The 15,571-nt window shown below is 39.7% G+C and overlaps 1 protein-coding gene across 1 annotated transcript in view; it reads right to left on the minus strand.

Moving 5' to 3' along the window:
- GNPAT (glyceronephosphate O-acyltransferase) overlaps positions 1-15,571 on the minus strand; it is a 58,424-nt gene that overhangs the window by 42,150 nt on the left and 703 nt on the right. Inside the window, exon 2 of the mRNA XM_049789636.1 lies at positions 3,250-3,432. Within this exon, the coding sequence (XP_049645593.1) occupies positions 3,250-3,432 (183 nt within the window). The remainder of the gene's footprint in view (positions 1-3,249; positions 3,433-15,571) is intronic.

The following is a 15,571-nucleotide window of genomic DNA, read 5'->3' on the forward strand; positions in this document are numbered from 1 at the left end:
TATTATTTTTAGTTTTTGAAGGGTAGGAGTCAAATTCAGTGCCTTACACAAGGCAAGTATGCTATTACTAAGCTCAATTTGTGCTCAGGAATTACAAGTGGTGCCCAGGATCAAACTTGGGTTAGCTGGACAAGTGCAAGGTAAGCCCTACAACCCCTATATTATCTCTCTGGCCCTCCTTGCATAATTTTAAAATGGAGTGAGGTTTGAAAATCAGATAAAAAAAGTTATTTTCAAAAAAAAAACCCATTATTTTCTTAGCTGGAAAACTGTTTATCATCCATATCACCTAGAAAACTCTTAAATTATATTCTTTTTTTTTAATTTTTTTATTTTGAATTATGAGAACAAAAGATGCAAAGAAAGAGGACAAGGTAAAGTTACAGTGGAAGGACAATCACCCATAACATAATTCTCAGAAGAAGTCCCCTTGCTGATATCTTAACTTTGAACTTTCAGCCAAAGAAAGTTAAGATAAAAGAAAACAGAATCCATGTGCGATTATTTTGTCCCTCGAGTCCCCAGATTGTAGCACATTATAATATTTCTTAACAGCACACAAGGCAATCTAAAGCCATCAAACTTACGTAACTCCTTTAACATTAGAGGCATAGTATTTTTTACATTTCCATGTACATGAATATTAGCTTAAGTTAACCTCAAATTTTAAGTGGGTACGTTTTAAGGATTAGAGTCAAAGGAGCACAGTAAAAACGTTGTTAGAGTGGCAATTGTTGTTTGCATAGGCCCACCAAAATATGAGAGGCATGGAAAGGAATAACCTTGGCCTAAATACAAAGAGATCCTACCCCTGAAGTTTCCTGGCATAAGACCAGCTCTAGGCTTCAGGCAAGTTATCGTCCAATCAAAGACATTGTCCGTAGTGCCAACACACTTTTCACACAGTCTCTGTTGTTGGTATCATGTTTCTGTATTAAAGATTCTGGAATCTGCATGTCCTACATTGAAGTCATGATGTGGAGTGTCTTCTTGTTTCACCTCACCATGAAAGGGCAATGCAGGAAGCCCTTTCCTGTAAGCAGGTTGTTGTTAAGTCTTCTCAGTGTTAAGGGAAGTCTCTTTTGAGCAGGACGATGTCTGAGCAGTGGTAGGGTCTTCCGTGGTAGAGGATTGCTTCCAGGTGATGTTATAGACAAACCTCACAATTAAGGGGCAATACAGCAAGCCCTGTCCAGTAAGCAGGTCATTGTTCTTGTTGTCTTCTCAGTGTTAAGGGGTGTTTCTTTTGAGTAGATAGATGTCAGAGCAGCTGTAGGGTCTTCCCTGGTACAGGAATGCCACCAGCTGATGTTATATACAACCTTGGATGTTTTGTAAATGTCTTCTGTAGATCAAGGGGTGAATGGAGAATGCCCATTCTTCTGAGGCCTGTGCCTGGTCTTTATGTCAATGTTCAGGGTGTAAGGTCTCATTGCACTACAAGATTTGTGTGTTCCCATCTCTATTAGATAAGAACCTATTGGTATGTATAGTATTTTCCCATTTTAGTGTGCCTAAGCAAACAAGAAATAAAGCCACGTGGTGCTATCAGATATATGGGGCCGTAAGAATATTTCCAACAAGACCCATGACTTGGTTCAAACATAAGTATTAAACTGAGGGATTCTTTCACACCAAATTCCATATTGAGCAGTTCACAAAGAGAAGATAAAAAACATGGGGGGGGGATCATCACTGTATAAGAAAATATTCAGCAAAAGTTTATAGACGTCAAAGAAAACACCCATAACATGTTGAAAACATATAAGTGTCTTTTTTATGCCTTTTAAAATAGTTGGGTGGGTGTTAACTCCAGGGCACCACTTTGGTCTGTGACTTAGGACTCTACAGTACTTAAGTTAGAAAGGGTAAATGAGGAGTAATGATGATAGGAATTAAAGAAGTTAAAGAGAAATATGAACTTATGAAGGGGTATGCAAAAGGGCAGAGTACAAAATGGACATTCTGCTTACATAAAAACATAATTCAATGATAGTGAGTACTATTAATGTTTCTTGTGTGAATACTATTAATGTTTCTTGTGTGAGTACTATTAATGTTTCTTGTGTGAGTACTATTAATATTTCTTATTTTCTTAGCTGGAAAACTGTTTATCATCCATATCACCTAGAAAACTCTTAAATTATATTCTGAGCCTCCTGTGAAAGTACCTAGCTTCCTACATAAAATTAGTTGACCCTATCACCAATTAGTGTCACTGTACGTTGGGCTCTCAATAGTATATCCTGTATATTTTATTGTAATTACTTACATCATTACTTATCAGATTACATACTTAAGTGGTGATGTTCAACTTTCTAGTAGACCCCTATTATCTAACAGAGATGAACACTTTTGTTTTTTGTTTTTGTTTTTTCAGCCACACCTGGTGATGCTCAGAAATCTCTTCTGGGGGCCGGTGAGAGGGCGCTAGAGGTAAAGTGTCTGCCTTGCAAGTGCTAGCCAAGGAAGGACCACGGTTGGATCCCCTGGTGTCCCATATGGTCCCCCCAAGCCAGGGGTGATTTCTGAGCGCTTAACCAGGAGTAACCCCTGAGCATCAAATTGGTGTGGCCAAAAAACCAAAAAAAAAAAAAGAAAAAGAAAAAAGAAAAAAAGAAATCTCTCCTGGCTTAGGGGACCATATGGGATGCTGGGAGATTGAACTATGGTCCGTTCTAGGTTGCCACATGCAAGCAAGGCAAGTGCCCTAACCGCCTGTGCCACTGCTCTGGCACCGATGATCCACCAATCTTTTTTTTTTTTTTTTTGGTATTTTTGGGCCACACCCATTTGATGCTCAGGGGTTACTCCTGGCTAAGAGCTCATAAATTGCCCCTGGCTTGGGAGGACCATATGGGATGCCAGGGGGGGGGGGATCAAACCATGGTCCTTCCTTGGCTAGCGCTTGCAAGGCAAACACCTTACCTCTAGCGCCACCACTCTGGCCCCCTCAATCCAACAATCTTATTTCTGGCCCCAAACACATTTCCATTGGTATAATAAACACATGAATATGGTGAATTGTTAAGTGGAGAGATACATAAAGTATATTTATTTTGTCTTGATAAAATAAAAGTTTATATTCATAAAATTTAATTAAAATTTATAATTTAATTTATAATTTTTCATAAATAAAATGACCTTTTAGTCATTACAACAAAATCGACAAAGGGGAAAAGGGGGCAAATTAAAAGAACTTGTTGATAATAAACAAATCTGACTCTACTTAAAGATAAAATCACTTACCTGCTTAATGACATAATTAACCTCTTCAGAACTGAGAACACTACTTCTAAGATCCTGTGGCTTGCAAGGAGTAATTCCCTTATAGACAATAGGTGTGAAGCATTTCATTGCAAATTTCAGGTCACTGCCATGCCTCCTCTCTTCTAACATATCTTCGAATTCATCCCATTTTTTGGGCTCTTTCTGTGGATAAAGCAAATGAAAGAAAATGATGCATACATTAATAATGTACATAAATATAATATATTTTAATATATTAATATAATATATTCTTTATAAATAAATATATAAGGTACTACATTTGTAAGGTTTCATTTTTATGCCAAAATCTCTATTACTTTGTATAAAAACAAGAGCAGAACGTTGTTCTATTTTTATATATTTAGAAAAAGAGGAGGAGCTGGAGAGATAGCATAGCAGTAGGCTGTTTGCCTTGCACGAAGTTGATCCAGGATGGACTACGGTTGGAATCCTGGCATTCCATATGGTCCCCAAGATATTATTCCCCAAGCCAGGAGTAATATCTGAGTGCAGAGTCAGGAGTAACCCCTGAGTGCCATCGAGTGTAACCCAAGAACCAAAAACAAAGAAAAAGATTCTTAACTTAGGAAATGCTATGGTTATTGTGGGCCTACTGCAGACAGGGTATTTGCCTTGCAAGAGTCTGACCAAGGCTTGATTCTCAGAACCTCACATGGTCCCCTGAACACCATCAGGAATAATCCAAGAGTGCAGAGCCAGGATTAAGCCCTGAGCACTAACTGGTTTGGCCCAAAATAAAACAACAGCAAAATTTACAAAAGGACAATCCTTTAAGCTCCATGGCTGGAGTACCCTGAGAGGGAAAAAAATTTAAAAATAGAAAAAGAAATATAATTATTATTAGGATCAATAAATTGATATTGAATTATCATGGCACTGTATTTATTATTATTTATGAGGTTTTTTGTTTGTTTGGTTGGTTGGTTTTTGGGCCAAAACCGGTGACGCTCAGGAGTTACTCCTGACTTTTGCTCAGAAATCGCTCCTAGCTTGGATTTGGGACAATGGGGGATCAAACCACTGTCCATCCTAGTTCAAATGCCCTACCGCTTGAGCCACTGCTCCAGCCCCTACTTATGGTTATTTTAAGATGACATATTTCTGAATGCTATCCCTGTAATGATAGTATTCCCCTGGATAATTAACAAAGCTAGCCACATGAGACAGATTTGCAGCTCTACAGATGTCCTCAAAGATGACTGCCCATAAGGATTGCCTGAACAGAGCTGAAATTATTGATGTCTGGATTTATCCCTAGAAGTTTTTCTGATGTAGGACCACAGTGGTAGGGCGTTTGCGTTGTCCCGGGTTCAATCTCTGGCATCCCGATTAGTCTCCTTACCTCCACCCCAAGCCTGCTAGGAGTGATTTCTGAATGCAGAGCCAGGAATAACCCCTGAGTGCTGCAGAGTGTGGCCCAAAAACAAAACAAACAAACAAACAAACAAAAAAGAGTTTTTCTGATGTACTTGTCATGGTGTACTCTGGCCCTAAACCATGTTATTATCCATAATAATTTCTGAAGGCTCTCCAAGTGATTCGAACAAGAAGGAAAGTTCTGCAATTCAACTGTGGGTGTTTGGAATGATGCTGCTGGTATAAAACTACTGAAAACCATGATCACTATATAGACCACGTTTCATTAATCATGCTGATGAATTTATTTCACTAGCTTCTTCAACTTTAAAAATTAAAGCAAAGTGTATAATAAAAATTCAAAATTAGGTCAAACCAAATCAAACTATACAAATACAAAAAAAAAAATTCACACATTCTTTCTGTTCCGTTTTCAGTCATACCAAGCAGTACACAGGGACTACTCCTAAGCTCGATGCTCAAGGTTTATGCTCACTCCTGGAGTTTTGAGAGGATCAAACCTGAATCAGCTGCATACAAGGCAAGCTCTTTTTTTTTTGGGGGGGGTCACACCTGGCAGCGCTCAGGGGTTACTCCTGGCTCTATGCTCAGAAATCACTCCTGGCAGGCTTGGGGGACCATAGGGGATGCTGGGATTTGAACCACCGTCCTTCTGCATGCAAGGCAAACACACTACCTCCATGCTATCTCTTGGGCCCACAAGGCAAGCTCTTTAACCAAATAAATACTGTCCATCTCTATGACTGTATACTTACCCACCTTTCACTACACAATTAGGCTTCAATCAACCTCTAAAACTGCTGTTTCTAAGTTTAAACTCAATGCCTTCTGAATTAATTATTAAATATTAATTATTTGAGAGATAGTACAGGGGTCACAGTGCTTGACATGGCTGATCCTGGTTCAAATCCTAGCACCATATATGATTCCTTAACAACCACCAGGAGTGATCCCTAGCACTAATGGTATGGTTGTCTCTCACACTCCCCCCTCAAATTCTGTTTTCTCACTAGATTTTAATAATATTAGCAGTAATAATAATATAGTTGTTAATCAAGTGACAGTCCTAAGGAGTCTACCTATATTAAAGAACAGTTCTTACTCAAACTTATGAAGTATTTATTGTCACTACCGCATTTTACAATGGAGAACTAAAGAAGATAAAAATGAATACCCACCCAAGGTCTTAGTTGGCACAGGGCAAGGTCATGACTCAAACTCAAGTCCTATGGCTTTGCTGACCTGTTCCCAGCCATTATCATATATTATTAAACATGTTAATTATGAGAAACATGGAAACATGAGAAATATAAACTGCTCTCATTTTATACTGGAATAACTCTTTACAGTCACAAATTCTCTAATGTTTTACTCACAGCTACAGAAATAGATTTTTGTACAGAAATACAACAGGGACCATATTTATTGTCCACTATATACAAAGCATTGATTTGTTAAAGTTCTTAACATAGTATGCTTGTTTATTGTTGTTGTTGTTGTTTTGGTTTTTGGGCCATACCTGGCAGCACTCAGGGGTTACCCTGGTTCTGCACTCAGAAATGCTACTGGCAGGCTCAGGGGACCATATGGAAAACCGTGGATTGAACTCGGGTCATCTGCATGCAAGGCAAATTGTACTATCACTCTGGCCCCAACATAGTATGTTTTTAAAGTATCAAATAAGGGCTGGAGAGATAGCATAGCAGGTAGAATATTTGCCTTGCACGTGGCCTTCCTGAGTTTGATCCCTGACATCCCATATGGTCCTGTAAGCCTGCCAGGAGTCAACCCTGAGCATGGCTAGGTATAACCAAAAAACCAACCAAACAAAAACAAAAAACAAAAAAAGTACCAAAGTCATATATGTCCATTATAAAAATTTGGAGGGGCCTGAGCGGTGGCACAGCACTGAGGTATTTACCTTGCATGCAGCTGACCTAGGACGAACCGTGGTTCAATCCCATGGCATCCCATTTGGTCCCCCAAGCCAGGTGCGATTTTTAAGTACATAGCCAGGAGTAACCCCTGAGAGACATTGGGTGTGACCAAACAAACAAACAAACAAAATTGGGAAACATACTAAGAGATCCCCCAAATTAAACTCTCTTGTCAGGTGTTGGCAAGCTAGTACCATATTTTCCGGCATATAAAACGACTTTTGAAACAAAAAAAGGTCAATCGAAAATCGGGGTCATCTTATACGCTGAGTATATCCCGAAAAATGTTTCAATATGCCACTAAATGAAAATTGTCTGAATATTGCCACAAAACGAATTTTCCAACTCGATCCTGCACCAATCACTGCCAGGCTGCTTGGACCGCCTCTCTAACTCAGCCAATCCAAGCAGGCTTTTGATGCATGCAAATTAGACAATGTTCTGGACCTGAATCTACACTGTCAAAAGCCTGCTCAGATTGGCCAGAGTCAGAGAGGAAGTCTATCTATTACAGTATAACCTTTGAACCTTTGCTTGTTGTGATTGGCTCACTGTGGTACATGAGCACAGGAACACATGCAGCACAGGAACGTTCTGTCTGATACAGCGAATATAGGCCTAAGCCTATATTTTAACTGCAAAATTAGGGGGTCGTCTTATACGCCCCGTCTTCTTATACGGCGGCAAATACGGTACATATAGATAAGACCTTGCACATGGTTGACCTGGGCTTGATTCCAAGTACCATGTATCATCTGCCAAGTAGAGTGCAATACAATATTGGTATGCCCAAAAAACAAAAAAGAAGGAAAAAAAATAAAAAGACCTCTCTTTCCATGAGCCAGAGATCATTTCAGTCAATGCTTTCTTCTATGCTAGTACATTCCCTACTTTGTCATCACACTATTTTTTTTTTTTTTTTTTTTGGTTTTTGGGTCACACCCAGCGGTGCTCAGGGGTTACTCCTGGCTGTCTGCTCAGAAATAGCTCCTGGCAGGCACGGGGGACCATATGGGACACCGGGATTCGAACCAACCACCTTTCGTCCTGGATCGGCTGCTTGCAAGGCAAACGCTGCTGTGCTATCTCTCCGGGCCCATCACACTATTTTTAATTAAATTTAATTTTGATCAAGATTCTGTGGCATACAATACTATTAATGATTTAGCATGCATATTATTTCAACACCACACCACATCCACCATCAGTATATGCACATCCTTCCCACAGGACCTCTATACTTTTCTCTCTCAATAGCCCCTTTCTCCACCTTATCAATTGTGTGCCACTATATTTGTTTTGTTTTTGAACCACACCTGCTTAGGCTCATGAATTACTATGTGGTGGGCTCAGGAAATATGTAGTACCAGCGATCAAACTCAGGTTGGCTGTGTGGAAGGCAAGTTCTCTATTTTCTGGACTATTTGCTCTGGCCAAAACTCCATACATTTTAGGGTCATTTCTTAATTTTAGTTAATGTCACAAATTCTCAGTGTCACATGTTTCTTCCATAATACCATTTTTTCAAGGTTTTTGGGCTACCACTGTTCTATCGCTCTGGCTCCTCTATAACACCACTTTTAATGTGTATTTATATCACTTTTCATTTATTGTTATTACAAATACTGCAACAAATATTTGTTTTCCCATAATGGTTAATTTTCATGACTCGTCTATAACAGTGAAAAATCTAGACCATTTCTTTAATTAAAGTTTCAATCTGGGGAATATTTTCTCTGTTAAAGTTTAGAAATACTACAAGTTTTTTCCCCCAACTTCCGTTAATGTTAAAATCGTCAACATGTTTTACTTCACTCCATATAATGAGTATTCTCTCTAGTTAAAAATATTCATTACATATGCTTCTGACTCTCTTCAAAAGATAACTCATTTTTCCTCTGCATTCTCTTAACTACCTGATTATTTCTTAAATCTCAATTAACAACTGCCACTCTACCTACATCTCTTCATCATTTTAGATCCCCCTTCCTCACTTTTTAAAAACACAAGACACATTTCACCAATTTTTATGTCATCTTTCTGCAGGTATTAGGTTATTCTATTCTTACCTTGTCTATGTTCTTCCAATTTTCATATATGTGTTGAAGAAGTAGACTTCCTATCCTACCTGTCTTTTACCATTCCCCTTCTTCCAACAGTCTAGTTATACAAAGGCTGGGATAACTCCCTAAAAAAAATCTATAAACTCCTGGAATTCCACAGTTTAATTCAAACTTCTACCTCTTAGCATCCATTATGAAATATTTGAGCACCACTTATGATTACATGTGCTAGGTATTGCGTTATTTGTGGGGTTAGAGTGGCAATCAAGACAGACAAACTCTCTTTTATGTGTAACCAGGTATTTGGTGGCATCAGCTACTGAGAGAGAATATTTACTAATGGTCCTTCCACACTGATCACTTGTAAATACTTAACCACCATCTCCAGCTCCTGTTTAATGTCCTCTATTACCATTTCCCGATTCTCCTCTGAAGATGGCTAAATAGGTCATGCTCTCCTTTTAATTTTTAGCATAATTTTCTAATAGACTATCAAATATGCATTTGTTGTCTTCCTTATAAGACTGAATATTTTTTTCTAGGTAAGGTGTCAAATATTTTAATATTTTCAGTTCCTCATAGGAACACAGTAGATATCAAATGAAAAAACATTGCTAAATTAAACCTTTTCTTATCAATATCTCCAAAGTACCCACAGACTAAATTAAAAAACTTATAACCAAAAGTTTAATTCAATGGATTTGTTTGGTTTTAGTTTTGGGACCACATTGGCAGTGCTCAGGGGTACTCCTGGCTCTGCACTCAGTAAGTACTTCTAGCTATTCTCACAGGACCATATGAGATGTGGGGATCAGCCACTGTACTACTGCTCTGGCCCTAATTCAGTAGTTCTTAACCTAAGATATACTATCAAATAAACTGGAGCACTTCTTAAATATACTAATGACCAGGACACCCCCAGAGTTGTTGTCTTCTTTGTTTTTTTCTTTTTTTTTTTTTTTTTGGTTTTTGGGTCACACCTGGCAGCGCTCAGGGTAACTCCTGACTCTACGTTCAGAAATCGCTCCCGGGGGCCGGAGAGGTGGCGCTAGAGGTAAGCTGTCTGCCTTGCAAGTGATAGCCTAGGACCGACCAGGGTTTGATCCCCCCATCATCCCATATGGTGCCCCCAAGCCAGGAGCGATTTCTGAGCATATAGCCAGGAGTAAACCCTGAGTATCACCGGGTGTGACTCCAAGACAAAAAAAACAAACAAACAAAAAAAAAGAAATCGCTCCTGGTAGGCTTGGTGGACAATAAGGGATGCCAGGACCACCACGTTTCTGCATGCAAGGCAAACACCCTACCTCCTTGCTATCGCTCTGCCCCCACCCCCTTTTCTGATGTCTTGAACCCAGGGCCTTATTTGGGTAAAACACATAGTTTACTGCTCAAATTACTAACATCCCTGATCTTCAAGAGTCTTGATCAGTCTTGAAACACAAGTCTTGTGTTTCAGTAGTACCTGAGCATTAGAAATATTTTTTTAGGGGCCAGAGTGATAGCGCAGCGGTAAGGCATTTGCCATGCACGCGGCCAACAAAGGATGGATCCCGGCTCAAATCTCAGCATTTCATATGGTCCCCTGAGCCTGCCAGGAGCGATTTCTGAGAACAGAGCCAGATCTTCCTGCCATGTAGAAGTATTTATCATCAGAGACTAAATATATTTAGACGGTTATTCACACAGGAGTTCAACATAAAGAGGAGCCCAAACGGGGGCCGGGCGGTGGCGCTAAAGGTAAGGTGCCTGCCTTGCCTGCGCTAACCTTGGACGGACCGTGGTTCGATCCCCCGGCGTCCCATATGGTCCCCCAAGCCAGGAGCAACTTCTGAGCGCATAGCCAGGAGTAACCCCTGAGCGTCACCGGGTGTGGCCCAAAAACCAAAAAAAAAAAAAAAAAAAAAAAAGAGGAGCCCAAGTAATATTTCATACTTCTATCTTCTATCAGGTTGCTCCTTGATGACAGATAGTTAAACAGACTTCTGGTACCTCCCTTTCAGCTATGCTGGGGGAACATTCTTTCAACAGTTACCAAAAGCCCACAATGTATCAAGCAATGTTCATATAATATGAATAAGGAAGACCAGGGCTATGCATTGAGAGAGCTTCCATCCTTAGAAAATATAACAAACACAAAAGGTTAGTTTACTCAGATATTCCACTAGTAATATGCCAGTAAATGCTAATCTATTAGGAGATCCCTAATTCATAAAGTTTGTCAATTTATGTGGTATATGTCTTCCCACACTGACACATTTCAAGCAACTAATAGACCCGACTGAACACAAAATTGGGAAGGGCTGCACCCAAGCTATTGTTAATGTATGATAGTCATAAGCACCTAAGCACAGGTAATGGTAAGATTTAGTAAATTATAAAGTGGTCAATTTTATCATTTTAATAAACTTTATTGTAAGTTTAAATTTATAACTTAAATATTACAACTTCCTCTTAATTCTTTTTTAAATAGCTGTTTTGATAATGAGCTCACAAAGCTTCAGAAAATTTATCAGTTTAGAAAGTCCAGTATAGGCTGCGGGAGTTTCTTTCTATACAGAAAAAAAATGAAAGAAAATATATAGAAAATAAAAAAAGGAAGAATGATTGGAAAACTGCCTTAGTCTGGCTAAGGTTTCTCTGAGAAGGTAACATTTGAACTAGAACCTGAATAATAACGTAAAGTTCTAGGGAAATATCATGCTACAGAGAGAAGACTGTGAGGGCAGTCTAAGAGGGCATGTCTGAGAAATAAGCCAGTGTATTTCTCCCAACTGCAGTTTAGAGAAAAATACTATTAAAATAAGAATAGTAGCAGCTACCTAGTTATGTAGACATTATAAGGTGTCGAGAATTTCCAGACTCAGAGGCCAGAGTACAGCAGATAAGGTGCTTGTTTTTCATACAAGAAACCCAGGTTTGATCCACAACACTCCATATGGGGCTTCCTGGGGCTCCATCAGGAGTGATTCTTGAGCACGGGCAGGTATAAGCCCAGAGCATTGTGAGGATGGCTCAAATTAAAAAACAATTTTTTCCATACTTTAACAGGAAGTCATAAACTTGGTTATAAACAAGGGTTACTAATTCCCAGTCATTTCACTTTATTGTCTCTTTGAAAGATTCCAAGACCACTATAATTTCAGATATAAACTACTTGCTGATGGTTTCCCAATCTATTTAGGTCAGACCTTATACTTGCTGTTGTTTCAAATTTCTAACTCTATTTGTATGTTGCCCAAGCAACTTGCGAAGTAACAGGCATATAAAACAACAATATGCAGCTTAAAATAATTAGTTTCATGGCTGGAGCCATAGCACAGCAGGGAGGGTGTTTGCCTTGCATGCTGCAAACCCCAATTTAATCCCTGGCATCCCATATCGTCTCCTGAGCACTGCCAGGAGTGGTTTCTGAGTGCAGTGCCAGGAGCTGAGCCGCCCCCCCCCCAAAAATTAGTTTCACTTCTCATCTCTCAAAAACTGATTATCTGAAACTGAAATTGTTTATTATCCCAATTAAACCAGTTCCTTTTCCCATATTCCCTATTAGTGAAAGTAATCTTTGTCTAGTTGCAACATCATAGAAACCAGTCAACTTCAGACAGCCTCTTTTTATTTATTTATTTTTGGTTTTTGGGTCACACCCAGCAGCGCTCAGGGTTACTCCTGGCTCTAAGCTCAGAAATCACTCCTGGCAGGCTCGGGGCACCATATGGGATGCTGGGATTCGAACCACCGTCCTTCTCCATGCAAGGCAAATGCCCAGCCTCCATGCTGTCTCTCCAGCCACAGACAGCCTCTTTTATGGTTTGCCACTGCATTGAAATATTGTACAGCATGTGTACCGATCATCACACAAACAATCCTCTCCAAACTTCACTATCATTGCCTTCCTTCACCATGTCTATGGATTACTGCAATAGTGTTCTAATTGATCTATATCTATGGCAGATTTCTTGTCCTACTGTACACTAGCTACTTATGTAAAAGAGGTTATCCTATGCACATAACCACACCAGGAACGTAGTACTCTTATTAAGATTTTTATTCATTTGTTTTATTTTATTTTTTGCCAAACCTGGTTGTTCTTAGATAATATTTCTGGCTCTGAGTTCAGAAATCACTCCTGACAGGGCTGGGGTCCTGTGTGGTGACAAGAGTTGATTCCTGGGCAGCTGTATGTAAGGGAATTACCATATCTACTATATTTTATCTCAGGCCTTTCTTAAACCTTTAAAAAAGCAAATCTGATGATTCTTAAATGGTCTGTAAATATTTTGTCCTGAAGGACATATAAAATAATATGCATAAAATTTCTTTAGAAAATATCCACCGACTTTTTTTTTTTTTTTTTTTTTTTTTTTGGTTTTTGGGCCATACCCGGCAGTGCTCAGGGATTACTCCTGGCTGTCTGCTCAGAAACAGCTCCTGGCAGGCATGAGGGACCATATGGGACACCGGGATTCGAACCAACCACCTTTGGTCCTGGATCGGCTGCTTGCAAGGCAAACGCCGCTGTGCTATCTCCCCGGGCCCTGAAAATATCCACCGACTTCTTAAGTCTCATTTCTCATGTCCTCCTTAATGCACTCTATCATCTCACTTGTTTCCTCAAACATGCAAGGGAGTGGTTTTCCTATAAAACACCCATGACAGTGTCTTATCTCTCATTTATATCTCAAAAACTCAGCTGAGGTGTCTGCTTCTCTTAATCACCTGCAACTGAGTCCCCAAACAGGTCAGACACTCCTTATTATACTCCCACACTTCGCTTACATCGCGTCACTCAATGACATTATTGAAGTTAATTGTATTACTTTTTATAACTTCTTTATAAAATTCATAAACATATGAACTGAGTTTTTAACTTCCATATTTGGGCCTTGAGAACAATGACCATGAGGACCATATTTTTTGTTTTTACTTTTTTCAATGTATGTTGCAATCAGAAGTATCTTGAATATCTCTAAAATTAGTTAGATATTAGCTACTCTCAAATTAGTTAAGTATGTATTGCACAACAGAAAGGTGACTGAGAAAATAAGAACAGCCTCAAATAGCAAGAAAATATTTCAGGTTAATCTTTTGAAAATCTGTAATGACAGCTTTGGAAATAGAAAGAGCACAAATAAACTGTTTTACCCTTCCAAGTAAAAAAGTTAACAAAAGTTTTATTAATCATTTGATAAATGCCCTGCCTAAAAAAAAAAAAAAAATCAGGGGCCAGCGAGGTGGCACTAGAGGTAAGGTGTCTGCCTTGCAAGCGCTAGCCAAGGAGAGACGGCAGTTCGATCCCCCGGCGTCCCATATGATCCCCCAAAGCCAGGGGCAATTTCTGAGTGCTTAGCCAGGAGTAACCCCTGAGCATCAAATGGGTGTGGCCCAAAAAACAAACAAACAAAAAATTAAATACTTTAATGAATAACATGGAAAACTGCAGTCAATTCTAGCTCAGGCTGAAAAAGCTACTTACGGCAAGTCAAATCTATGTAGAAGCTTCTCTACTCTCATACAATATTGAGTCAAAAAACAATGTAATATCCCCATGTTTCCATCATAGAACTTATTCTTCTTATTCTTAATTAGTTTTCAAAGTAAGATCTATGTTTTTCATAGAAAGATCTTTTCATTGTAAGATCTATGTTTTTCTTACTACACAAATTACCATTAGATTTGTCAGAAACTGACACTACCTACCAGGTAACAGGGAACTTGCTTTAAAAAGTCCTTTTTTTTGTTTGTTTGTTTATGGATCATACCCGGCCACGCTCAGGGGTTTCTCCTGGCTCTATGCTCTGAAATTGCTCCTGGCAGGCTCAGGGGACCATATGGGATGCCGGAATTCGAACTACGGACCTTCTGCAAGCAAGGCAAACGCCTTACCTCCATTCTATCTCTCCGGCCCCTAATCTGGCCACTAAAATGTATTTTAGGGGCCGGGGAGAGATAGTACCATGGGCAGGGCACTTGCCTTTCAAGTAGCTGACTGGGTTTGATTTCCAGCATCCCAGGATCTTGCCACGAGTAATCTGAATGCAGAGCCATGAGTAACTCCAGAGCACTGCCATGTGTGACCCTCCCAATTAAAAAAAGATAAAATAAAAATCTGCTGTTATTATTATCATTATTATTATTTTGGTTTTTGAGCCACACTCGGCAGTGCTCAGGGGTTACTCCTGGCTGGGCACTCAGAAATCGCTCCTGGCAGGCTCCGGGGACCCTAAGGGATGCCAGGGATTGAACCGAGGTCCATCCCGGGCCGTCTGCATGCAAGACAAACACCCTACCGCTATGCTATTGATCCAGCCCCAGGTTTTTGTTTTTAAAAACAATTCTCATTATACACCTGGGAGGGGGCTTTCAGACTACTTTTGGTATTCTTCACAAAGTAATAAAAGTCCTTTGATAAAGACAGCCGTTAAAAACTAACAACAACAACAAAAAAGGTTGCCCAAGATGTGATCCAGATACAAAACTTCCCCTTCATAATTTCTTAATGAAAACGGTGACCAATATGCTGTTAGCTTTAAAAAAAAGAAGAAGAAGGGCCCGGAGAGATAGCACAGCAGCGTTTGCCTTGCAAGCAGCCGATCCAGGACCTAAGGTGGTTGGTTCGAATCCCGGTGTCCCACATGGTCCCCCGTGCCTGCCAGGAGCTATTTCTGAGCAGACAGCCAGGAGTAACCCCTGAGCACCGCAGGGTGTGGCCCAAAAACCCAAAAAAAAAAAAAAAAAAGAAGAAGAAGAAGAAGAAGGCTGGCTAAAATCAAGGAAGCAGTAGAAAGGCAAGTTGAAGACATGTTGGGCGGTATGAACTGTCTTCCAAAAGGTGTGAAAGGACCGTGACTGATGGAAGACCAACACGCAATAAAAAAAATCTATAGAAATTGCAATTCTTCCAAG

The sequence above is a fragment of the Suncus etruscus genome, chromosome 15 (genome assembly GCF_024139225.1).
Source record: "Suncus etruscus isolate mSunEtr1 chromosome 15, mSunEtr1.pri.cur, whole genome shotgun sequence".
Lineage (NCBI taxonomy): Eukaryota > Metazoa > Chordata > Mammalia > Eulipotyphla > Soricidae > Suncus > Suncus etruscus.